A 26,162-nucleotide genomic window follows, 5' to 3' on the forward strand; every position below is an offset into this window, starting at 1 on the left:
GCTGGTGATCCAGTAGAGGAGGACATACACAGGCAGCGAGTGATTTGATGTTAATTAGTTTTTTTTTGTTAGTAACTCAGCTCTTTGTGGACACCGACTTCTCGTACACATGCGTCGTTTACTTGAGGTACTTAGTGCAAGGACTGTGGCTGGTAGCTGTTCCCTCTTAGTGCTAACAATTTTGTATCATTCTACTTTTTCTCAAAGTTGTTTATTATAAATTTGTGATAATGTTTGATCCCCGTGTTTTTTTCAATATTGGATATTACAGCACTTCCCCATGATCATTGGCTAGGGAGAGGTGCTTGGCTACACTGAGGTCATGCCCCGTGCTAGTGCCTACATCCACCTTAGAGGGAACCATGTGTCGAATCCTTAGAGATACTCTATTTACCGCATAGCTGCATAGGACATTGCCTTATATTATGGATGGTTGGCTTCCAGTTCGACCATCACTGTTCGTTATCTTCCAGAGCGTGTCATGCGGCAGTTCAGCTATTATCAGATGATACCTCGCGACCTTCTTGTCTTCGCTCCTATCTTGATGATTCATCGGCAGATAGATGAGGTCTTTGTATACTGGGAGCATCACGTGGTTCGTGATGAGGCTCGGGCGATTAGATCTAAGAGAGACTGGAGTTGCGCCGACGGTTACATCACTTGATACTTCGCGGTGTCACACCCATACATGATTTCCACTACAGTGGGATCACCTCCAAGGCCAGCCCATGAGGAGATCTTGCAGACTCATCAGCCTCAGTTGGACCACGCTGACGATGTTCTTCCTCGTTATCGTGAGATAATTGATATGGCACGAGTAAGCATTGCTGATAGTTTCTTTCCTGAGAGGTCTAATCACAGGTGTGTACTGGATGGTATCATTAGGGTGACAGATGGAACATTTTTGTACCTTCAACATCGTGTAAGGACCGGTGGGACACCTGACAGGAGAGGCAGAGTAGCCAGGAGACGACGTGGTGGACGCAGAGGCGGGGACATAGCCAGGGTAGGGGAGGAGGGTGTTGTCCGACACACACAGTAGTGATGTATGTGTTTTTATTGATATCTGTATTTTAATTACATTTTTACACTTTATTTTGATTATGTATTTGACACTATTAGGTTGATCTATACAATGTACTCTTTCCTTGTACTATATTACATTGCCTTTAAATTGTACTACATTGATGTACTATAATTTGATGTTTCATTTTTGTTAATAATATTGGAGTTTTGGAGTGAAATAATACTGATTGAAAATATAGCAGAAGGTTCCGTAGGTATATCTACGAAACACTTTATTTTTAACACATTCCGCAAATGTACTTACAGAAAAACCAAAATTTTTAACTTAAAAACTACTTCCAAATGTGTATCTACGGAATCAAAAAGACATAATTGAAATTTCGTCAGATGATTAAGAGATTTAAAGGGTAGATTAAGATTTTCTCAAAAATTATTAGAATATTCACCTACTCGTCTAATAGGTGAACAAATATCCAAAGAAAAAAACAAACACACGTACATGACATCCTCATTTTTGTTAGTACTTTATTTTCAAATATGTCGCAGGACAATAAAAAAACCGTGGTTGTAGTGATGTACATGTGACTAAATGCATGAAAGGCACGCACAACAAGCAAAGCTTTGAAGTTATCTGTTTATCATCTCCAAAAATTTAGAAGCCAGAAACCTCCATTCCATTCCCCACCTTTGGCCTTTGGGATTCACAATATTAATTTGTATCCAACGACCAAATACACATTAAACAAGTGTGTTCCATTGAGGAGTTTTGGGTACTTGTAATTTGTCCAATACTAGTATGGGTTAATAAAACACATAGCCACTAAATCACGCAAAGACCAACATGCTTAACCGTGAAAGTGATTCTCGATCGTGCATTACGACACACCCCAAGACGTACGTTGTGGCCTTGCAATGTGTCGATGCTTACAACATCACATGCTTTTGTATTTTAAGGAAACAAACAATAACTATATGGCCACTTTAGTTTCACCCTCACGTGTGGCCTGTGCTCTTGGACTGATCTATAGTCCAACAAGTCGGGCATGCGCCCTAGCTCAACTCTTCCTATCTCGTTGTATACTCCTCACTTAATAATTGATTTTTAGACAATACTAGATGTAAAATGAAATTTTTAAACAAAATTAAGGACAAAATTAATAAAAACATGATGTGAAATTTTTGGTTAAAATCAAGGACAATTTTTTTAGACAAAATCAATGATAAAATTAGTAGAAACATGGTGTATAATTAGTAAAACAGTGTGTAAAATTTTTGCCTAGACTCTCTAAAATTTCTATCTCCGTCATTGCCTGTGTTCGCTTCTGTTTCTTCAAATCCATATTGAAAATATAACAGTAAAAAAGCATGAAATTTAATATAATGGAGATAAAATTCTACTTCAAGAAAATTTAATAATGCTACATATTTAAGTAACAGTCATTATTTATTAATAATTTAATATGATTTTTCTTCTTATCATTGAGAGTTTTTTTTTTAAAAAAATAAATAAATTAATGCTTCGATCAATTTTTTATAAGAGAAAGATAGAACTTAAAGCGATGGTTTTCCTTAAATATTGGACTTGGTTGGACCAACAATATATGGATCTAAAATTGACCTATAGAAATTTCTTTAATATATGTCTCTCTTTTGTAGTATTCATTGTGAAAGTGACTGGTTTTGAAATATAATTTATACTCCTACATTCTTAACGATTTTTTTGACCATTATTAGTAATAGATTAAGAATAATTATTCTAATTAAAAAATTTAATAATTTGTTGGTGAATGATGATGTATGCCCCCAATTTTATAAGACTTGAATTATGATATATGTATAAAATCATTATTTGATATAATGTTTGTTTCGGTTCAAGTTTTTTTTTTTTTTGGGATGAAAAAATATTTAATATTTTATTAAAGTTCACCTTTAACCCCTTTTAAAAGGTTTAGACAAACCCACACATCTCTATTATAACTTACTCATCAAAAGGGCCTTTAATAAACTAGTAGACAATATTTTTGGGGATGAAAACCTTGGGAAATTGTTTTACTTTTTTGACAATGTGATATTGGAGATATGTGCCATGTTTGAAGAAACTACTAATCTCAATAATTATTGTAATCATGATCCTAATATGGTTCTATACATATGTCACAACATAACGAGCATATATTATCATTGGTAAATACATACAATCACATAAAGTCCAGAACCAAATCTAGGTTGCCAATAATTTAAGTTTTGACATGAAAATAAAGGATATAGTAGTAATAAAGTCTTAATAATGAAGATGAAGAAAGCGATAGCATGGGTCCATTCTCATGTGGATATGCCCATACTTGATTCATGTGGTTGTGCAAGTGTAATAGTGATGGAGTGGTTTATATTATTACATGGAAAGAGAAAGAAAGGGAAGAAAGAATGAAGAAGGTTACAGAAGATTAGATTCCAACTAAGGTAGGGACTAAGGAGAATGAAGTTTATAAAATTATGTCGAGGATTTTGATGTTACTCATTTAGACATTTTCTCCCTTAGGAAAAGAAAACGATTTTAATGGACCCAATTTTGACATCATCAATCACTATATCATAAACATTAAGGTCCTACTACTCTTTCATAGACTTGGTTTCTATCTTCATAACATCTCAATTTCTCAAAATAAAAGGAAAAATGCTTTATTTAAGGAGTCTATATTGAAATTATTTGTTATGTTTATGTGTATTATGATTTATGACTAATAATATTATCCCTATTTTAAATATTGATAGTTGTTTGGTTCCGCGTCAGAAAATCATAATAGTCGCATTTTAATAGAAGTAAGAGATTTCAAACATATGTTTTATGCGTAAATGAAATTATTTGACATAATTTTAAACATAGGCTAAGTGAATCTCGGACACACAATTAAGTAGTTGAAATTCAATATTTTAAAGGAAAATGCTCAATGTTTCGATAGAATTATTCATAAAAATTCACAAACATTGCCATCCGTTGATTTCACACGCACCTACCTTTGTTTTTGTCAAACGTGCACTTAAAATATTTTCCATTTAAAAAAAAAATAGAACCGCTAGCATTCACTTAAATCTATATCAGTTACTTCGTACTATATAGCACATATGTATTTTAAATTATAAGTTACAAAATTAAAGTTTGTATTGATATGGATAAGACGACTAACTTCTACTCAAGCAATTGTGACCTAGAAAAATCATAACAAAAATTATTTTAAAAATTTTTGAAATTACTTATTTAGATTGAAGTTCTACTCAAGCAATTGTGACCTAGAAAAATCATAACATAAATTATTTTAACAAATTTTGAAATTAATTATTTAGATTGAAGTATTGTTTGAATAGAACATTATAGCAGAATTTGACACATGTAGTCTGAAATTCAAAAACAAATCTATCATGTGTGATCCTGATGTTTTTCTACTTCTTTGATAATCAAGCTTCAACATCATGTGTCTGCAACTCCATGGAGTTTTGCATCTATGTTTCTTTACTTTTGTTTTTGTTCTCTTTTCCTAATTAATAATAGACTTTCCAAACACCTTTAATTACATCATCATCATCTGTATAGAAAATTCCAATGGAAAACATACATATATGCTTGATATATTTTCAATTGAAGTAGACTTGTGATCCCATTGTCTATTTTTTTAAATCCTTTTTCTATATTTAATAGCAAATATTCTAATTGTCGACTGTCTATTCTAATAGTTAGCTTTCATGTGAGTAACTGGTTAAATATAACAATCATATATAACTCTTTCATTTATATTTAGAATGAACATGCTATCAAATTAATGGTCAAGAGTATATTATCAAATGAAATGATATTTGAGGTATTAATATAATATACATTGAATCTATGCGATTACTTTTATTTATGGTGAAGAAAATGCATGGTATACATGGTGCCATCCAATTTTGGGACCAGCCTTCTAAACAAAAATCTTCTATAGTTCCAATCAAAATTTATTACATTAAGAATATGCATCACACTAGAGTACAAATGTCATTTTTAAGCATGTTATTGAAGTTTAGTATGTGGGGTATTTTTTTAAGCCGGTCTTTAACCGACTTCAAAACAAGGTTGTTAAAATCACGATTTAAAACTTAAATTTAATTGATTTTATGTTTTTAGATCAACATTTTGTGTTAAATCGTAGGTGAAAATATTTTTATGTAAAATTGTATTTTGGAACGATTTTAAATGATTTAAATCACTGAAATTGGTAAAATCATGTAAAATCGTTGGATTTTATTCTTTGACCCGATTTTATTTTTTTGTCAAATTTTAAAAAGCACGTTTTATATTTTTCTCCATGAAAACTTTTCTCACGCTTTTTAATTTTATTCTCATTCGTATATTGATTATAATATTGAAGAATCTTTATCATCAAAAGATGAATTTAATCTAGTGGAATATGAATACACTAATGAAGATGATGTTGAAAAAAGATTAAACTTAGATTACCTCCTCCCAAACCTTTAGGGTTTGTTGGTGGCTGCCCCCCACCTTCATGGTGGCTCTCATCTACCACTTTTATGGTGGTCACTCCTCCCTCTATGAAGGGTAATCCATCTTTCACCCAATCCCACTCTCATACGTCCGTCAAATCTAACCCCCTCATCGGATTTTCCCTCTTTCCACTCCAAACCACCATTCAACCATCCTCCTCTCTGTTGAACCGGCCGCCGCCTGAGCCACCACCACTGCTAGAAGATGAAAATATTCTCAAAGTTGGTATTTGCATCTCAAATCCGCCCCTCTCCTCTGTTTATGCTCTGCTGGCTACGGTTCGCGCACCCCCAAAGCCGCCGTGGTTTTACAACAGGTTGTATTTTGTCCCTCTTTCAGATCTAGTTTTTTATGACTTTATGTTGTCTATTTTATGCTTTGGTCATTTGGGTTTTAAGACTGCACTCATGGTGTTTGATAAAAAGCCTCAAAGGATTTTTGTGTTTTGGAGTAACACTATCTCTAGTCAACAACAAAGGTTTGAGCTTTCCATAAAAATGGACAATCTTGAGAACAAAGGAAGTCGATATGCGCATACACAAGTCAAAGAAATCATCCTTAATTGGATTTGAAAAAAGACAAAAGATTCTCATTCTTATATTGCCACTAATGGTGCTCTTACAAGAGTTGATGATTTGATGATATGTTGTTGTTTCTGGTTTGGTTGTATTCCTTTAGCTTTTGATAAATTTATGTGTAATGTCTTAGATACTTCTCAACTATGGATGGGGTTTGTCCTATACCATAAGTCTATTGGTGTTTGTAATGCCTCTTGGCTTTTCTCTTAATGAAATAGCTTTTCCATCAAAAAAAAAAAAAAGAAAAAAGATTAAACTTTTGATTAAGTTGAAGATGAAAATGAAAACACTCGTTTTTTTTAACTCAGGAAATTTATGAAACTTTTGTTTTTTGTTATAATATTTTAGATGTTACTTTTTTATAATTCGGTGAGTAATTTATGTAGTTTGATACAAGTTTATGAATATTATTCTTAATTATGGTGATATACTATATTTTTTCTTTATAAGAGGGAAACATGGATTGTATCAGGAATTTTAACCTAAGTCTAACAAGGTGGTTCGGTCCTTCTTTAGGCTACTTCGAGGTAACTTTTCTTTGGGCTTTCTCCAACCGTTTTCTGGGCAATCGTTCAATACAGGGGCAGTTAGCTTGTATCGTGCAATAATGGACCCTCTTAATTGTTTAAACTCCAATAAAATAATATTAATACAATAATTAATACTCTTCGTTATTTTTCATTGTTTTAAATTGTCTCTTTATTAATCTTTTTTATAAATCAAGTATCCTCTATGTGCAATTGTAGAGACTAATTCCTCGATCCGGGGAACATATAATAGGCAGCAAAGCTCTCCCTCAAAATATGTTGTTTTACCATCTCAAACAAGTTCTCTTGTGTTCTTTATTGACCGGTTTTCGTCTCCATTGATATTATTCACTTATAAAAAATGTATATTAGATATGAAATTTAGAGAAAGAAAAATATTCTCCATTAATAATAACAGAATTAGATGAAAAGTTGCATGCTTTGTTAGAGTCAAATTAACAAATAATAGTGATGAAATTTATTAGTGATCAAATTAACAAACATTTTGTTCAAAAAAGAGATTTTTTTCGTCTTTGTGAGGGTTTGAACATGTGACCCCTAATAGAGAATGAATATTATATTTGACCATTTGAAAAGCAAAATTGGATTTGGAAGGTGCCACGAGAATAAGGATGGTAATAGGTTAGGCTAGGCCTACAGGGGCATATAGCATAGTCTATTTTCGTCATCATTTTCTTTAGCATTTTGTTTTCATGCAACTATAAAGTTAGTGCAATATGAGCAAGAACTCGTAGAAAACTACTCATAAAGCTCAAAATGATACTCCATATTCTTGGATGTATCCTTTTTATTCTTTCATTGTTTCTGCTTTTTCTAAAACAAGTGGTCTTGGTGATGCTTTTACATAAGTTGGTTTATCTTTCAATTAAGGAATATTGAGTCCCTTCGAGGGTGAACGAATATGTGACAAGTACAACGATTGTGCCATTCCCCCTTTTATGATTGCAATTTTTCAAACACGGGCCTTCGTCTTCCCTTTTTTGCTTTTAATATAGAGGTTCTTAAACATTTGGTTATGGCTCCTTTGTAGCTTCACCCTTCCTGTTAGTCATACATGAAGTTTACCAGTAATGGTGTGAGTACATGAACATAAAACCTTGTGTGCTCCTCTTCTTTCATCTTTTCAAATGATGTCACGATCTGGAATCTCGGACCAGGTGTAGAGGATTACTGTACTTTAAGTCGATTGTTCACGATTTTTGACCTCTTCTAAAGCTTCGGTCTTTTGAGGACCAATTCTTCGTGGTAACCCACTGTCATCCTCGAAGCTCATGTTTCAGTTTGCAACATTGGTGTTGGAGTATAAGGTAGGTGTCTCGACTTGTTCCTCAAGTATGGAAATGAGGGTCACTTTCTACTAGGGAATCACTTTTTCATATAATGAAAAGGATCTTTCTAATGAGGCTCAGTTTCAGAAAGCACGAGTAGTGAAGTTCATCAATAATATGGGATATATAAGACGAGCTACCCCGGTGACGGAGGTTGATAAGAAACGTTCAAAGCATCTTATTGACGTTTAACCTTTAATAAGAGCCCGCTCTCAAGAGAAGAAAAAAATATTTTTTTAAGCTTCGGGTCTTTTTTGGGTTTAACATATTTTTAACCTGCATATCTTTGAAGTATATGTTTACTCATGAATGTGTGAAGAATGCATGGATAATGAAGAATAATTTCATATTCTAAAGTGGGGAATACATCAGGTTAGAAACAAAGGTGTTGTAGAGAACTTACCGGTCTTACCCAATGTTCCTAGTCTAGTTGTCTGTCCTCTATTGACAAGGTATGACTCTCGTTCTACCGAGGTTCGCCAACCTCCTCCTTTAAGCGAGGACTGTGTGTACTTGGCTATCCTTTTCGGGCCCGTTTTAGAGGAACAATTGGGTACTCTGGCCCGATATACTCGACGTGCTTTAGCCCTTGATCAAAGGTCGGTTCCCCTACCCCTACCAAATTAGGGATGACAACAGGTCGGATCGGGTAGGGTTTCACACTATCCAAACCCGCACCCGAAATCACCACCCAAACCCGAATTTATACCCAAAGGCTATTCGGGTGGCAAACTAACACCCACGCCCACACCCGTTCAGTTCGGGTTTTTTCACCCAAACACGAACCTGCAAGCAAAATACATAAAATATATTTTTCCTACAATTTTTCAACAAATTTCCACAATATATATATATATATATATATATATATATATATATATATATATATATATATATATAAAAGCGGGTGTGATTTCGGGTTTCGGGCGCGGGTTTCACATTATCCAAACTCTCGCCCGAAATATCGGGTGGCACCCGAACCCAGTCAAGTCGAATTTCCACCCGTTGACTCGGGTTCGGGTGTAGGTGGGCTCCGCAGGTTTGGGTGTGCTTGCCATCCTTATACCAAATAAAAACCTGGTCAGATGTAGACGTGTTGTCAACACCATGACATCTGAAGTGGCTAGCTGCCAGAAAGGGGTGGGTTGTTATTTTCTATTGGGGAATTGATTGCTTTTGGCGGGTGTACTAAGCATTTTCGATAGCACCCCTAACTTTATGTGGGAATTGATTGTTTTAGCTACATGTATAAAGTGTCTCCGACAATACCCCTGACTTTTTGTGGGGGATGGATTGCTTTAGCCGCACGTCCATAGTGTCTTCAACAGCACCCCTGAATTTATATGGGGATTGTTGGTTCCTCTATGAACTCCATCATCGCATTCTCCAAGTCAATAAAAATTAAGTGCGAGTCTTGTTGGTCCATTTGATACTGTTTCATCACACGAAATAGTAGATAGACCATTTCCATGGTAGACCTTCCAAACATAAAACTAAATTCATTCTCATTGACTTGAGTCTCTTTTTATAGTCTTCATTCAATCACTCTTTCTCATAATTTTATGGTGTGACTCATAAGTTTAATCTCCTATAATTTGTACAATTTTATATATCCCTTTTAATTTTATAGATTAAAATTAAAGTGTTTATTCTTTATTCATCCGACATAAAAATATTTTTTTTAATAATTATTCTTCTCACTCATTTTTTTTATGTGTTAGCAAATTAATATTTTAACACTCTTATCACGGTAACATTTGCAAAATTTGAGTATTTAATAGCATTCTCCACAAGTGTCACTATTGTTAAAAAAATTACATCAATGACACCAATAAGATATCCATACACGTCCATCTCTTACAAAATAGAGCTATTCAAATTTATTCAGGTGAAAAGAAAATATGTATATTTTTCAACATCATATTTTATGGATAAGATATATTAAATTCATCACACAAGTGGGAATTTGGACCAATAAATATTGAAGGGCATGGTTTGGAGATGAGAGTAAATAGATGGAAACAAAATCCAATTAAAGTAAAGAGAAAAGGAAAAGGAAAGAGAGAGAGGTGTCATGTTGTTTGTAGGGTGAACCACAAACATTTGCAAGGATGTGTGGACCATTAGAGGTTGGGACCATTAAAGGTAGTGGGTTGAGTTTGACAAGGACGATGAAAAAGAATTAAAGGAAAGAAAGTTCCTTTTACACAACAGAACTATAAGGTTATGACGGAGCACGTACACGATAAACACGACCATGATATTTAACCGTTAACATAGATAATAATTCAAAAAAATAAATAAATTAAATGTAATTATAAGTGTCAGTGTGGTTTTAGACAGGGCCGTTTTTAAGGTATGCAAGGTGACCTACAGCACAGGGCTTCACATTTAAGACATAGTAAAAACGGCCTCTGGTTATATATTCCACTGCTAATTTAGGCGCAAATAGAGCCCATAACAAATTTTCACGACTCAATTGAAGATAACTTCAACTTCTTACACAGGGCCTCTCAAAAGTAGGGATGGCAACGGATCGGGTCGGGTGCGAGTTTCACACTACCCAAATCCGTACCCGAAATTGGCACCCGAACCCAAACCCAAAAGTTGTTCGGGTGGAAAAATGAAATCCACGCCCACACCCGTTGGGTTCGGGTTTTTACACCCAAACCCGAACCCGCAACAAAATACATAAAATACAATTTTTCAATATATATATATATATATATATATATATATATATATATATATATATAAGCGGGTGTGGGTTTCACACTACCCAAACCCGTACCCGAAAAATCAGGTGGCACACGAACCCGAACCCAAACTCAGTCAACTCGGGTGCGGGTGGGCCCCGCGAGTTTGGGTCTACTTGCCATCCCTACTCAAAAGTTTGACACGGCTCTGGTTTTAGATAATGACATTGACATAAATTTTTTTTTCAGGAGTGTCGATGTTACGTAGATTACCGTGATGAAACCCTAACAGCTATTAACATGTTTCACAAAAAATACTAGCAAGTAACTGTCAAGATGCACGTTCTGTTTGGGTCCCAAATTTCTCAATAAAATTGGACAATTCATTATCCTTTGTTTGTACGTGCGCATGTTTTTTCTATTCATAGAATTTTTTAGCAATTTCTTTTAGAATATAGTCCGACCGCTACATGTTACCCAATGGTGGTTACTTGTAATGAGATCTTAGCTTATATGTACATGTTTTCTTTTCTGTTTTCTATCTAGACCTTCCCTTATCTTTGCCTCTTTTAGAGCTTAGAGCTGTCAAAGTTGGTTAATGGCTACCAACTATTTAACTGTAAACTAACTCTCTAACTAATTTATAATCACCCACTTAAGTTGATTAAATGTGTAATACTCTCCTATAATTTGAGGATTGGTAGATGTCTCTGATCTTGGCAATAATAAGATGAAATAATGTGTTTTTTTGTTTTTTTTTGAGCAAAGATGAAATAATGTGTTAAATTTTAAATTAGTATAAAATTATTTTATTTCATCTTGAGTTAGTTAGGAAACAGTTAGAATATTTTTCTCTAATTCTGTTGCACTAACATGTATATATACTTTGATAGACCAGTTGTATTAATGAAATTGATTCCACTTTTATTTTTGTTTCTTTTGTATGCATTTTTAACATGGTGTTAAGATTAAGAGCCTCTGATCTCTGTGATTTTCTCAAGCAAGGGGATCTAGTCGTCATTCAACTTTTCACCATGCTCAAGAGTCAAGAATATGTGTCAAGAACTTGACAATTTTCGTCTCATACACACTTGCATGTGTACGATTAAATGCTCATGTCTTCTACACATAATTAAAGAATATCGTGACAACAACTACGACATTCATTTTTTCAAGGAATTGGAGTATGCTCTGTTCGCTCACAAATAATATTCATGCAACCTCTTCATCATATCAACCATGTACTTTCAATGCTGATATAACAAGAACGTCCACACCATAATTTGTGCCAAGTTACCATAAGCTCAAACATACAATTAAATTTAATCATTTTGTATCTTAGGAGAACGGAGAGAAGCGCTGATTAAAAGGAGGGAGACTAAATAAACAGCATCAAGTTATCGCAAAAAACCGGAAGTAACCAACGAACTCGCCAAGTCAAAAGAAATTATATTTTTAAGACATAACTTCAAGTATCACAAAGACCAGAAGTAACCAACGAACTCGCCAAGCCTGAAGAAATTATATAGTTTCTTATAGAAAACGTAGAGAAGCGCTAATTATAAGAAGGGAAACTAAATAAACAGCATCAAGTATCGAAAAAATCAGAAATAACCAACGAATTTGCCAAGTCAAAAGAAGTCATATTTTTAAGAGATAATAATAACAATCAGAAAGGGTGACAAAACTTTCCTAAAAATATAATTAAAGGATGCAAGATTTATTAATACATTATCATAAGAAAAACAAAAATTAATGGCAACGTTTACGTAATAATCAAACTAAAACAAGTCATTAAATAAGCCAACAAGCATTTCCTTTCTCTGTTTCCTAGCTACTAAAGGCACAACAATTCTTCCTTCAGATATGTTTCTTCTCTCCTTGTTTTGGACTGGCATAGAGACGAGAGGAAAGAAATATGAGTTCAGAAGATGTTCACTCAGTCTTAGTAGTGTTTGTTGATTCGTATGCAGCATCCGCAGAAGAGGTGTCAATATCATTCAGACCTAGTTCTTCATTTTGTTCCCATGACCTCTCATACTCTTCAACTGTACAGATACCATGCCAATAACATGTCAATAATAACATGAAATATTCAGATGAAGATCTATGCAACCAAGTGTAGATAACATGCCAATAATACTATACTATCATTTGGTTCCCATGACCTCTCATACTCTTCACCATATCATTTTGTTCACAATTTCAATATGAACTTGGAAAATGGCAGCTGCGTCTAATATTACTTGATCTTTTATTATTAAAAAACTTACATGTTAATTGATGGTCGTCTTTTAGATCGTCTGTTGCGGGTGCTACAAAAGAATTAGCCAATGCATCATCAAGAATTAGAGTCCAGGCTTCATCCAAGCTAAGAAGCTGCACATATAAAAAAGATGCTAAGTCAAAGTTTTCAATGACAGGAAGATCTAAGTTGTTAATCTCATATAGCATTATGTAGCACCGACCCGCTATTCCAAAGACTAAAAACTAATTTACAAATTAATCATAAATACTCAAAAATAGAATATTACACAATTAAAGAGATCAATATACTTGGTAGAGATAAATAACCTAAAGTATAGAGTAATAAATCTTCAAAACAAAAGAAGAATAAAATAGAACTAAAAGTAGGAAGAAGACTGAAACGATTATATGTAAGCATGAACATAACATTATTCTTCAAAGTGTTTGGATTGAAATTTATACCCTTACAAAATGACAACAGTTTAATAAACAGAAATGGCAGTTTGTGGCTGCAAAAAGAGGCTGCTACAACCACAATTGCTGACAGCGGCTTGCAGGGAAAAAGCGTCGTGCTGAACCCTACTACCGCTAAGGTATTCCATTATAAAGCACTATTGACAAATGACAACACATATTTGATAGTATGACACGGTATTCCGCTATAGCGTGCTATTGACAACATAGAGGAAGATATTTGATAGTATGACAGCTTCAATCCGCTAACCATGTTAAAGAATATAACAAGTGCAAAATATGAAAACTGGCTGTTCTAGCCCAGAGTTTTGTTCGACTTCCTGGGAGAAGTTACTTGCTTAAAATTTCTCGGACTATTTCTCCTAGTGAGCCATAAGAGAAACATTGAAAATTTTCTAATGGCAGAGTACCCTTTTATAGAGAAGGGAAAGAGAGACAAAAGTAGAGATTTACAAGAGAAATTTAGGCCAACTCTCAAATAGTTATGTCCTACCTTGTTTAGCCTTGCTTGAAAGTCTAGCCACTTGCTTCTTTTATGTTCATCAAGACTATCTCCAAGACTAAACCCATGGACATTTTTAAGGCCTGTACATGCAAATCAAATCATTAATATCCTAACATTCAAGCAAAAATATACAGATTATATTAAAATAAGTCACAGAAGAATCAGGAAAAACATGAACATGTGGATGACAGAACAATAAAAACTTAGGAGAGATCATTTAGATGTAGAGAGCGAACTTACTCTCACTGATTTGTGTAATTAAACCTTCAACAGTTGTAACAAGTCCTCCCATGGTGCCGCTTGCCAGCTCCAAGTCAAGTTCAGGGACTTGTACACTTGCAGTATCAGACTATTCAGACCAAATTTATTCAGTCAACATATATAGCATAGAAGGAGAGATATAAACCAAAGTTGTAAGTTAGCAGGGGATCAAAACAAATGCTGAGGGAATAAACACACCATCACAACATTTTTAAAGGTTTGATTTCACCATAAAGACCTATGAGTGTTATCACAATTTTTAGCATATCACTGAAAACAAAAACTGTTAGATGATAAGGTACGATTAATATTTTATAATATCTTCATCCTAATGACAACAATGTAGCACAAAGCACTATGATGAAATGAATATTTCAGACAATGATAAGCACATCAAATTGTTAAGTTGATTGGTATAGTTTTACCCTAGTGTAAAAAGAAAATATAGAACCCGAATTACAATTTCAAAGTGGCATTTAGGAAGAGTCTGCATGAACTTTTCTAGGTTGCATCGAAATGAAAAAATAATGCCATAGCCAACATAGCTTCTCTGCCATAAAGTACTACTCTATTACTGTTCCTAAATTGGTGCAACTATTACACGTTTGAAAAAATAATGCCACAGGTCCACTGAATTGTTAAATACAGAGAATCAACTATTATATTTAAAAATATACAGATGTCCAATAAAATAAACAAATTAAATTGAATAATATATTATTCAAATAGAAAAAGCAGATAGACAAGCATATTAGTGCCTGTCTTTCCTCTAGTGTATATAAACTACAGAAACTGCATGGGTTGAGAGCTTGAGAATTGTCAAATTTTAGATATAAAAGAAATAAAAGAAAACAAACCTTAATCACATCCCGGCTAAGGTCCTTAATATTTTTCACATGAAGAGTAATTTTTTTCCCTTTTTCAGGAATTCGTCCACCTGGTTTTAACTGCATGAAGAAGAGCAACAATTATACCAGTCCCAGGTCTCAAATGAGAGAACTACGCTCAGAAATCAACCAATACCTCAGAGTTGCGGTAACCACAAGCATCACATGTAGATGCCATAACGATTACTTCTTGAAAATATGGAATATCTGTTTATTGTTAAGCTCAATAAAGTGTATAAATGAATAAGTGAAATACACAGTTCATGCTGGCTCTGCTAATACTACAATGCAGAATTGACATTAGATTGCAGAATCTTTAAGTGAGTAGTTATAGAAAAAGGAAAGGTTTGGCTCCTCCAAAGTGAAGCGTGCACTTATAAGTTATAACCATTAATTAGAAATCAGAGGAATTTGTTTAAACAACTTCTGATTTCATTATACATGTGCATATATTTTATCACAATATTAATTGTTGAATTCAGTTAATGGTTAAAAGAGTAAATAAGCCAATTGTACTTTGAACAAAATTAGTATCATATGATTATAGTTTTCCCTCATCAAACCTTGTAATTTCTTGCATATTCAGAGTATGAATCCTTAAGCCAATCAATTGAAATTTAATTGCCATTGTTGCTAAAAGCCTAAAAACATACAGAAAACCCTTCAATATATATGTAAAAAACGCGGGTGAGGAGTATCCGGATGGCAGTATGAAAAATGGTAAAAGGATACTGGTGACAAACATTCGAGTTTCACACTTAGCGGTACAAGTTCCACAAGTTGACGGGAAAGTCATCACCTGTCAAGAACAATAAGCAATATGAAACTGAATGGTCGAATAAGAAAAGATCAACCTCTAGTAGTATATTACATTTCAGCATAATATACCTCTTCTGGTGCACTATATCGAAATAAGGCATCTGCGATTTCTGCACTATTACTTTGTGCAATGGCTCGTTGACCAGCTGCTGCCCCAACTGACCCATGGGGTTGCCTCCTCGTTCTTCCAGAAGCCGCTGCTTCTCCACTTTCCAGCACTTCATCACGAGTTCCTTCATTCTGGGTAGAATATCCCAACAATGCTTGTTGCTCAGGTGTTCGCTCATAAAACTTGATAGTGAGTGATGGATCAGATGATGGTGCGAACCTATTCACATGATATTTAATCCATGTAAATATAATAGAAGCAATTACAAGGTTTGACTAATATTAACAGGTCCCAACTAAATAAAGGTGCAATCCTGTTTCACCAACAGAGACAGACTTCTGTCTAAACTGATTTACAATAAAATGTAGTAAATTTGAAACAATTTGTAGAGCAATCCAAACTTCATCAAGCCCTACTAAAACTCACTTAAAGAGCATAACCGTGACACGACAGACACTCCGACACCGATAATTTCAAAAGTCTAGGACACCGACACCCCTACATATATGATAGTATTTGACTTTGAATTATCTATCTACTATTAAAATAATTAAAAATATTCTTAATAAAACTAATGCCTTTAATCCTTCATTGATAACATTGCTTCAATAGAAATTTAATCCTTTTAGATGAGTGTGAGAATTGTCCAAAAAGATGTATGAGGTGTGTTAAGCAAAGAAAGAAAAAACAATTTTATTGAAACGCTTGTCTGAATTGTCCGACACGTGTTGTATGAGTGTCATAAGGGAGTCAGACTTCATTTCAAAAAGTATCGAAGCAAAGAAAAAAATCTACTTTTTGAGACACTTGTTTGACTTTTCCGACACGTGTCGTACGGGTGTCATACAAGTGTCATATACCGACACGTGTCAGACGCCGCAACACGCCTACTCTTAGAGGTGCCCATGCTTCATAGGTTTGTCAATATTTTCAAGATCCGATGTGAAAATATGCTTTCTTTAATTTAGAAGGATATATTACTCCTATGTAAAATATCCTTCATAGAATGTCGTCCCCTTTCATAGTCTCCAAATTGTCTAGTAAACTGCACAGAAAATTATGAGACTTTCTTTGGTCATAAATTGGGTTATCTTGAGAAATTATCTTATCAATTAGGATATTACTTTGCAAGGTAGAGGCTTTTTTTGGCCTTCATACTTCTAGCATTGAACTGTTGAAGGCATGCAAGAACATTCTCTTCAGTCTCCTAATGACCAAATGACTTAATGTAATCATAATCTGAGACTAGCTTGCATGTGTTTCTTGACTTCCTATATGCATGACAGTTAGGGGGTGAGCTTTTTAGAGCTTTTGGTTAATATTCAGTTTAGTGATTAGTCTATACTTTGGACCAGTTTCTATAATGTCAACTTAGTCCCAAACTATTCCGTGAAGGACCTTGGTGAAGAGCTATGATGTTTTCTGTTATTCACCATGAGGAAAGCCAGGTTAGGCTGTTCAAGGACAGTTTCTAGTTTGTAACATAGTTGAGCCTCTCTAAGCTTCTTTGTGGTGGTCAGCGAATGGTAACTAAAATGGATGAACATTGAACGAGCTCTAATAGGATGAAGAGTTTTTGAATTTTTGTTGTTGTTATTTACCTTAACTATATGAGGTTATCTTAAACCCTACTGAAATCTTTCCTTCTTAAAGAAAACTGCTTCAATCACTCCCTCTCTGGAAGGAAAAAAAAAACTTTCAAAAACAGATAGCCACTTACGGATTTTCAATGTAACTGTTTCCAGCCGGATCATCAATAATAAACGTGAAGGAAGATTCTGCTGTGGCACAGGCTCGCAACTTCACCAGGAACTGATCTATTGCATCAGCTGTCTCTGGAGCAACTTTCTAGAAGGTAAAGAACATAACAGTAAATTATTAAATAAAAAGAGAAACTTATATCAAACAATAATATAAGGTAAGGGTAGAAACAAATTATACTCTGCGTTCCTCTTGAAGGGCCTGAAGTTCATCAGCAGCTCGCATTAGTATCCCTTCAACCTATAATTACACCAGAAATAATATTGGCAAATCATATGACAACAAATCTTCAATTAGTAGAAAATATAAACTGACTCTTGTCAAATTTGTGAGTATAAAACTCTTGACACTTGCAACTGACATTTCTAACATAAATTTATGGACATTATCCTTACCACCAAATAGTGAGTGATAAATGGAAAACAAAGTTATTATATGATTGAGTTGAAACTACACCTTCAGACATCAACCTAAACTATTCTCTAATCTCTTCACACTAACAAAAAATTGAAGAATATTAAATAGCATGCTTATCTCATTGAATTTAACTGATATATACTAGGTGTAAAAAACTCATACATGCATCCAATATCACTTTGTTATATTAATTTCTAAAATATCTTCACATTATCTATGTGGTGAAATGTGATTGGATGGATATGGAAAACATTCTTACTAATAGTACATACCAGATTAACTCTTTTTACTTGAAATATGATTCTGATCAAATAAAAAGGACATGTGTGACATGTTTATTCATTACATAATTTTGCATAAGCTGAGTAACTTCAGCCCATGCAAGGCAAAATGAAGGCATGTGTCAGGATCACTGAGACATAAATGAGAGAAACTAACATAAAAAGGAGAAATAGCAGACTCATCAATGCCTTGAGAAATAGCATAAAAAGGAGAAATAGAGACTCATCAATGCCAGGAGAGGGGAAAGATAGAAATAGAAATATGTAACAGATGTACCGTTGACAGACTACCACGCTGTGCCTCTGGTGGAATCTCAAATTCGAGTTCGGGTATCTGCAGTCATACACATAAGCAAGGTGCCTTTAAAATAACCCATTTTCAATAATAAAATCATATACATTAGTCATATTTTCAAACTCGCCGAGAATCAACAGAGATGAATCTTATAAATCCAGAAACCTGGCTTCATGCATGAGTAAAAAGTTACATATGCAAATATCATGCTATCAGCTAATGAGACTTTAGGCAATATTCTCAGTGAGAATACAGAGTTTAGCATTCAAGGAAAAACATATATAAATATCACAGTACAACGAGTATAATGCGGGACTTGAATAAAGAAAAAGTGACCACAGAAATAATATAGCCTTTAAAAAAAGAAATAATATAGAAAGTGAGATAGATGCAAAAGAAAGAAACACAGAAAAAATCAGCAGAAAATTTAAAAAATAAAGAGAACAGAAGAATGACAAAGCAAAATTGAGGTTTAATCAAATACCAAAAGAATGTTCTGTAGGACCTATAGCATGCTTGCACATAACATTATCATCAACAATAACAACAATCAAATCTTATTACACTAATAAAGGTCAAATACATTCATGAATGCATGCTATGCGTCATTTCAACTAAAAGATGGCATGCGCCTAACTCTCAAAGGAGACAAGAACCACCGTGTCAATTATTGAAAGGGTTTTCATAGGCTAAACAAATGAAGAAAAAAAATTAAATAACAACAATTTTTGTACCTTAATGGTTGCGGATTCTGATTTTACCACTTGTCGGTTGAACATCTGCATTTATTAAACTTGTTAATAAGGCATTCACATATTAGCCAACTAGTTAGCAAAAAGCACCCACAAACTAAAATAAGAAACATGGACCCTATATGAGCACACATCAATAATTCAGGAGGCACTATCAATGCATATGTTAATATGTAGAACTTGTTTCCCAGACTTCTCCTAATTTGTGCACATCTTATATAAGCGCACGGCAATAATTCATTAGGCCCTATTTCTTGTTATACTATCAATGCAGATGTTACTACGCATAATTTAGTTTCCCAGCCTTTTCCTAATTTGTGCATGGTATACATCAGTGTTTCACCATGTCCCATTAACTTCCATATTTAATCTAAGACAGACGTGTCTATCATTTTGTATTCCCAAAATGCCTCCTAGATTTCATATTACATTTATAATCTGTGTTAGCTATATTTCCATTCCAAAACCAAAAGCTGTAAGAAAAAGAGGAGAAAAAGAATGGATACATTCTTTACACCAATGAGATTATTGTCATACTTGGTTCCAGTGCTGTCGTGGGCGGAGGCCAAAAATCCGCCATATAAACATGCCATTGCAACCTATGATACCGCCATGACGGCCGTCCCTTCACAATTTTCTTATGGCAGTTGTAAAAAACACTGACACGCCATGGCTGCCAGTTAACATCACTGCTCGGTTCAATGAAAGCACACAAAGTGTGCAGAGTTGCCAATTATAAAAATTAACCTAAGGTGTTAGACCACCATATGCCACTGGCAGTGAGGATGGAGTGGAAGTAAGCAAGGGCGGAGCCACTTAGGACAGAAAATTTTGATAATTAAAAAAAAATTGGTATAATATACTTTATGTTATAAGTTATATTAACTATTAAGATATATTTAGATACATGTTATGTGCATTATTATTGAAGAATTCATGTTGGTCTCGCGGTTAACTATCTCTTTCCCTGACTAAAAAGCATAACTAAAACAACCATTACACCAGAAAAAATACATGGAACACTAGATGGATGAGGGAATATTCATGTAGCAGCAGCTTGTAGGAGACTGCTCCTACCTTGTCTAGAATTTGAAAAGACCGTAATAATGTGGAGCTAACTTTTGGAGATGCAAGCCCCTAATATAACCTGACTATGCGGCCTTGATTTCAAGAAAACATAGTCACGTGCAACAAATTCTATGTACACCCTTTGTTTTCTTCTTGATGACAAAACCATGCCGGGATGCTAGGAAGTCACTGGGGCACCCTCCACCCAATTAAGTCTAGTATCTACCTCTATTAAACCGAGTTTTTTAATTCATCCAGTTACTATGTATGTTTGCTTCAATTCTTATAAATAATCAGGGGGAGTTAAATTTGAATGTATACAACCTTTTGTTCACCCGCTGGGATCACTAGCGAGTAACAACAACCACGTGGTTGAATTTCACCGGCAAACTGCACCTCATTGTTCCTATCAGGTCAACAAAAACATAAAATAACATTAGGTTTCAAAGAAAAATAACAAGAGTAATTATATTCAATGCACGCACTAGACACTACGAGATGAGGGCATAAATTAAGGGCGGCCTACCTCTCACCACAATGAGGACATTCAAAAGCCGACAATAAAATCTGCACAAAAGCAAAAACATTGGATTATATTCATATTCCTATGAAACTACAAGCATGAGAAAAGAAGCAGAAAATGAAAATAACACTTAGAATTTGGGATTGGGTCTAATTCAACCATACAAAATCGGTTTGTAACGTGAGAAATGTCGCCTCTTATAAAGTAAATGAACTAAATGCTGTAATAATATTATACTAAAAATTATATTTTCTGACAAACCATTTAAATTTAAATCCTTCTTAATGGTTTGCTTTGTAGTTTTTCTTGATCTGACCATATTAGACTACTTTCCATTTGGTTTTTCTCTTTATTGGGCCTCTTACAAAAAAGTCCACACAGGCCCGAACTGGGCCACCTAGAGCGAGAATCTACCATCATTTCCGCATAACACACAACTCCCATTACATCTCTAATGTGTCCATTTCTATCATGTCCTAAATAACAAATAATTAAAACGAAAAAGATAGCAGCTAAAATCATTCTTCATTAGCCCACTAAGTGGTGTCAACTATATGAATCGATTGATACGAAAATGCCCTATCATGAATCATATGACAAACCACCAACTTTAAATATTGTTTATTAGTTTGGCACATAGTTTATCATAGCCTCCCTCTATATTTCTTAACTATTATACTATCCTTCATATGATCACATGTCGTATTGGTGCTTCTAGAAGTCTCTTCGACGACCATGTGTGGCTTCACTATTGAAGGAGTCAAAATTGATTCTAGAGGGTAGAATTGATTTCGACATGTTTCAGCATTCTCAAGTAGTTCTATAATTGATTCTAAATTCAAGCTATAATGTGTAGTGTTTGCCTTCTACATTTTATTTTATCCTTGAATTTAATGTTCAATATACTTTTCACATTAATGTATCCAAATATAAACCAATTTACATCCATCTCACTATTATCCAAACAAATAAATTTGCATTCATCTCACTATTAACCTTTAACCATAATTAACCTTACAAAATCAATCCATTCAAAATTAATGTGTCACCGCTGCACTTAGTGGTATTGCAAACAAAATCAATTTGAATGGTAAGTTTCCATCATATATTAGACACCAGAAGCAAGTAATTTATAAAGAGAACACCAGAAGAAAAATTAAAACATGAGCATAAGAGGGGCGGATAAAAATGCATTGGATTTAAAATACATATCCCAAAAATCCAATATCATCACCTAATAGTATAAAACATTAACCAAAAAAATCCACTAATCAAGCATAAGAAAACAAGGAGTGGTAAATAAGGACATGTACCTTCCTGAAGTTAGGAATTGAAGTAAATAAAAATCTTGTGGTTCCCTGATAAACATGACAGAAGTTAGTCAAAAGATAAAAACAAAAACAAAAAACATCAGATGAGGCTGTAAAGGTAAGCCCTATAAATACAATAACTCCAAAGTAGAAGCAATGCATAATCAAGTAAAAAGGGATCAATACATTTTGATGACAGCGCATGCAGAGGCTTTCGAGTGCGTAAAGAGGTGCATCACCGGCCTCAGCAGAAACAGCTTCAGCCACGGATCCAACATCGACGATTTGATCTCTGTTGTTCGATTCCATTTTCTTATCTGATTTTGTGCGAAATTGAATACTCTGTTGATGGGAATGCTTTTGTGCGCTAGTAGCCTAGTACTGTTTATCAACTCAGAAATAAGGAACCTAGGGTTAAAATGAAGTGAAGAGGAGAGAAGAATAAATACTTACACTCTAAACGAAGTTAGAACTAGAAATACTTACGCGCAATAGAGAGTAAGACAATACTAGAAATTGAGATGTTCGATATGGCTGTGACACGAGACGGTAGACGGCGAGGAATCACGATGATGCAGAAGCGGTCGACGGCGAGGATTCGCGATGATGGATAGATAGCAAGAAGAGTTCGGCGGCGAAAAGAGAGAAACAGAAGGTTCTGATTAAACACGATTTAGCTTTTCTTTTCTCCCTTTTGCTTTGTTTGGATTAAAAGGGAAAGAAAGTAAATGAAAAAATTGTTAAAGGAGAGAAAATGAAAAGAATGAGAGATTTGTTTGGTAGAAGTGAATTTGAGAGGAAAGAAATAATTAGTTGTCAGTATTATATTTATATTTTTATAAACAAAAATGCTATGATTAATAATTAAAATATAAAATTTATCAATGTTTACATATAAATTACTTACTTATAAATGGTAATAAATTTATTGAGATTATATTATTATAAATAGGGTTAAATATGTTTTTAGTCCTTATAAATAACATAACATTCAATTTTAATCTTTAACAAAAATTTCTTTAAAAAATGGTCCTCTTAAAGTTTTCCGTCCATAATTTTCGTCATTGCCGTCTATTTGGTGTTTTCCGTCCATAATTTCCGTCATTGCCGTCTATTTGGTTTAACGAAAGCTGACATGGCAGGCCACGTGCGACGCCACGTCACTTAAAGTCAATTGTTTGCTTGAATATAAAAAAACATAGTAGATTGCGGGAGTTACAAACCTCCCTACATTTAGTGATTTTTTCTTGCTTTTCTACTTCTCATTATAATTTAGCAGAAAATCAATTATACATTCCATGTATTTCCAACACAATACATAACTTATATAAACAAGCTTTTATCAGTGAAATGATAGAAGTTGTTGTGCATGAATACGCAAAAGAATTCTTTGAATTTCAACTTAAATGAACAACAAAATACATACCACTTGGAATAAGGAAATGCTAACACAATATACCACCTGTTTTGTAGTAAAATGAAAAAGAACAACTAGTTTTAGTCGTGCTCAGTGAAAGTAACAATGAAAAGGAAAGAAACAGCAAATCTATATTATATTCTAAATAAATCGTTCAGCTAAGTGATTGAAATTAGGAAATATGAAAAAGGAAAAAGAGAAATATTCATATTTCACTTATAGTAGACAATTTTGGTGGAAGAAACACTAGTAATGTCTATAAACTCCAGGATTCAACATCCTAACAGCTAATGCATAAGTTTGATATGTATTAGAGAAGTGCATAATACATTCTTTTCTTTACCGCTATTAGATATTAGGACAGTTTTATTTATTATCTTCCTATATAGTTCTGTGTCCTAAAAGGATTATTTTTAATTGTTGTGCAATTTTCAAATGCAATGCTTATTATAATGTATACAATAATGTCAATTTTGCATGCATGTCTATTAATAACAGGGTTTCAAAATTTTCATATTTTAAGCTGAGTTTTCAAGTTGTTTTTGTTTCATGATTAATGATGATTTTATGATGATACTATATCAATTTTATAGTTTTAGTTTCATGATACCGGTTACTAAGTAGCTTTCATATTGCAATACAGTTCATGTTATTGTATTTATTTAATTATGATATTTTATTATAGTTTGAACAGCATGTTGATTTTTTCTTCTACCGCGTTGCTCTTGTAATCATTGAATTTATTTTTAGAATCTTAGATGGAGGACTTTAGCAATTGTAATCATTGAATTTTATAGTTTTTATTTTTAGAATATTGATTCTTTTTCTTGCTCTGACAATGATATAAGCTTTGTGGTTTCTATGAAGGAGGGTTATGAATCACCTTTATCATCATGGGATCACTTCTATGAAGGAGGGTTAGGGATCACCTCTGACTATGATGTTTGCAAGATGAGATCTTCTATTTGAGGAAAAAATTTGGTTCTGCTCACAAATTCTTCTTTTGTTTTTGCTGTTGCGAAAGTTTTATCTGAGAAACAAAGAGGATTTGATGAAAGGTTGAAGTGAAGATATAACAGTGCCAACTCCACGAATCCATTTTTTTTTTTTGGAATTTGAAGAAATTTAGGGAGGTATGAAACCCCCGCAATCTACAGTATTTTTCCACAATCCAACATAGCGTTGACTTTAAATGACGTGGCGTGCCACAGACCAAATTGACAGCAAGGATCAAAATTGTGAATGGAAAACTTAAATTTTTTAGGGATTAAAATTGAATATTGAAATATTTATGAGGACCCCAACATAATTAACCCTTATAAATATGTCAATTTATTACTTTAAATATATTTATATATTAAATCAAAATAAAATATTAGAATATACTTATATATTAAATCGAAATGAAATATTAAAGCGTGAAATTAAAAAATAATAAATATTAAATAATTTTACTTAATATAAATGTAATGTTGTCGGCCCTAAATCCTAGTTCAATAATTTTTCTATTTGAATTATAATTTTTCTATTTGTTCATATTTAAAGGTGTATATGGTTGGATAAATCCAATAAACTTCACCAAACTCATTCAAAATGGCCTAAAAAATAGGTTGAATCGAGTTATGGGATTGCTTTTTCTACCCTATGGGATCATGAGTGTGAACTCTGAAAACTTGAATTTTTTTTACATATTCTGGAGATGCATCTTCGGACGCACCTTAAATGCACACAGTGTTTTATAAGTGAGTCATCCACCCCATATTTGTCAAAAGAAAATGATTCAAAAACGTATCTACGGAATCACCCAGAAAGATTACAAAGATGTATCTCCAAATTAACCCATGAAAACACTTTATGATTCACAAGTGAACCATATACCGTAAATGCTTTCAGGGTTACTCTGGAGATGTATCTCCGTAATTTTTTCAAGATGATTCCGTAGATGCATTTTTGGAATAACCCCTAAAAACATTTGAGAGTTTTTGCCTTGGCAGTAAGTGTTTCAAATTGATATATTTTTTATGTCAACTTATATTGTTATGTCATTTATACTAAGGATATCCTAAAACCATAACCATTAATATAATTCAAGAAAGTCATATATAAATTCAAATATTAATACAAATTTAAACTACAAATGTTATCAATATGTAGACATAAATTACTTGGTATTTTTAATTTGAAGCCCCTAGTTCCGTTTTTGCCTCCTGTACTGCAAGGCATTATGTGCCTTAGCCATCATGGCATGTACGATGGCCATTGCAAGACTACCTTCCTAAATTTGTCCGGACTTCATGCAGGCTCTCTCAATGTCCACAGTACGCTG

The 26,162-nt window shown here is 33.7% G+C and overlaps 1 protein-coding gene across 1 annotated transcript; it reads right to left on the reverse strand.

The window, feature by feature from the left end:
• Positions 1–12,389: 12,389 nt before the first annotated feature.
• LOC131595973 (uncharacterized) lies at positions 12,390–23,119 on the reverse strand. Its single transcript, XM_058868513.1, has 17 exons — positions 22,906–23,119; positions 22,606–22,800; positions 22,423–22,467; positions 21,113–21,153; positions 20,911–20,992; positions 19,501–19,545; positions 18,749–18,805; positions 17,954–18,013; positions 17,733–17,860; positions 15,973–16,231; positions 15,817–15,883; positions 15,221–15,291; positions 15,055–15,144; positions 14,177–14,285; positions 13,925–14,016; positions 12,984–13,089; positions 12,390–12,758 (listed from the first exon to the last, which is right to left on the reverse strand). The coding sequence occupies exons 2-17, from the start codon at positions 22,726–22,728 to the stop codon at positions 12,646–12,648; spliced, it is 1,488 nt and encodes a 495-aa protein (XP_058724496.1). The 5' UTR covers positions 22,729–22,800; positions 22,906–23,119; the 3' UTR covers positions 12,390–12,645.
• Between the last annotated feature and the right edge of the window lie 3,043 nt (positions 23,120–26,162).

Source organism: Vicia villosa, linkage group LG4 (genome assembly GCF_029867415.1).
Source record: "Vicia villosa cultivar HV-30 ecotype Madison, WI linkage group LG4, Vvil1.0, whole genome shotgun sequence".
Classification (NCBI taxonomy): domain Eukaryota; kingdom Viridiplantae; phylum Streptophyta; class Magnoliopsida; order Fabales; family Fabaceae; genus Vicia; species Vicia villosa.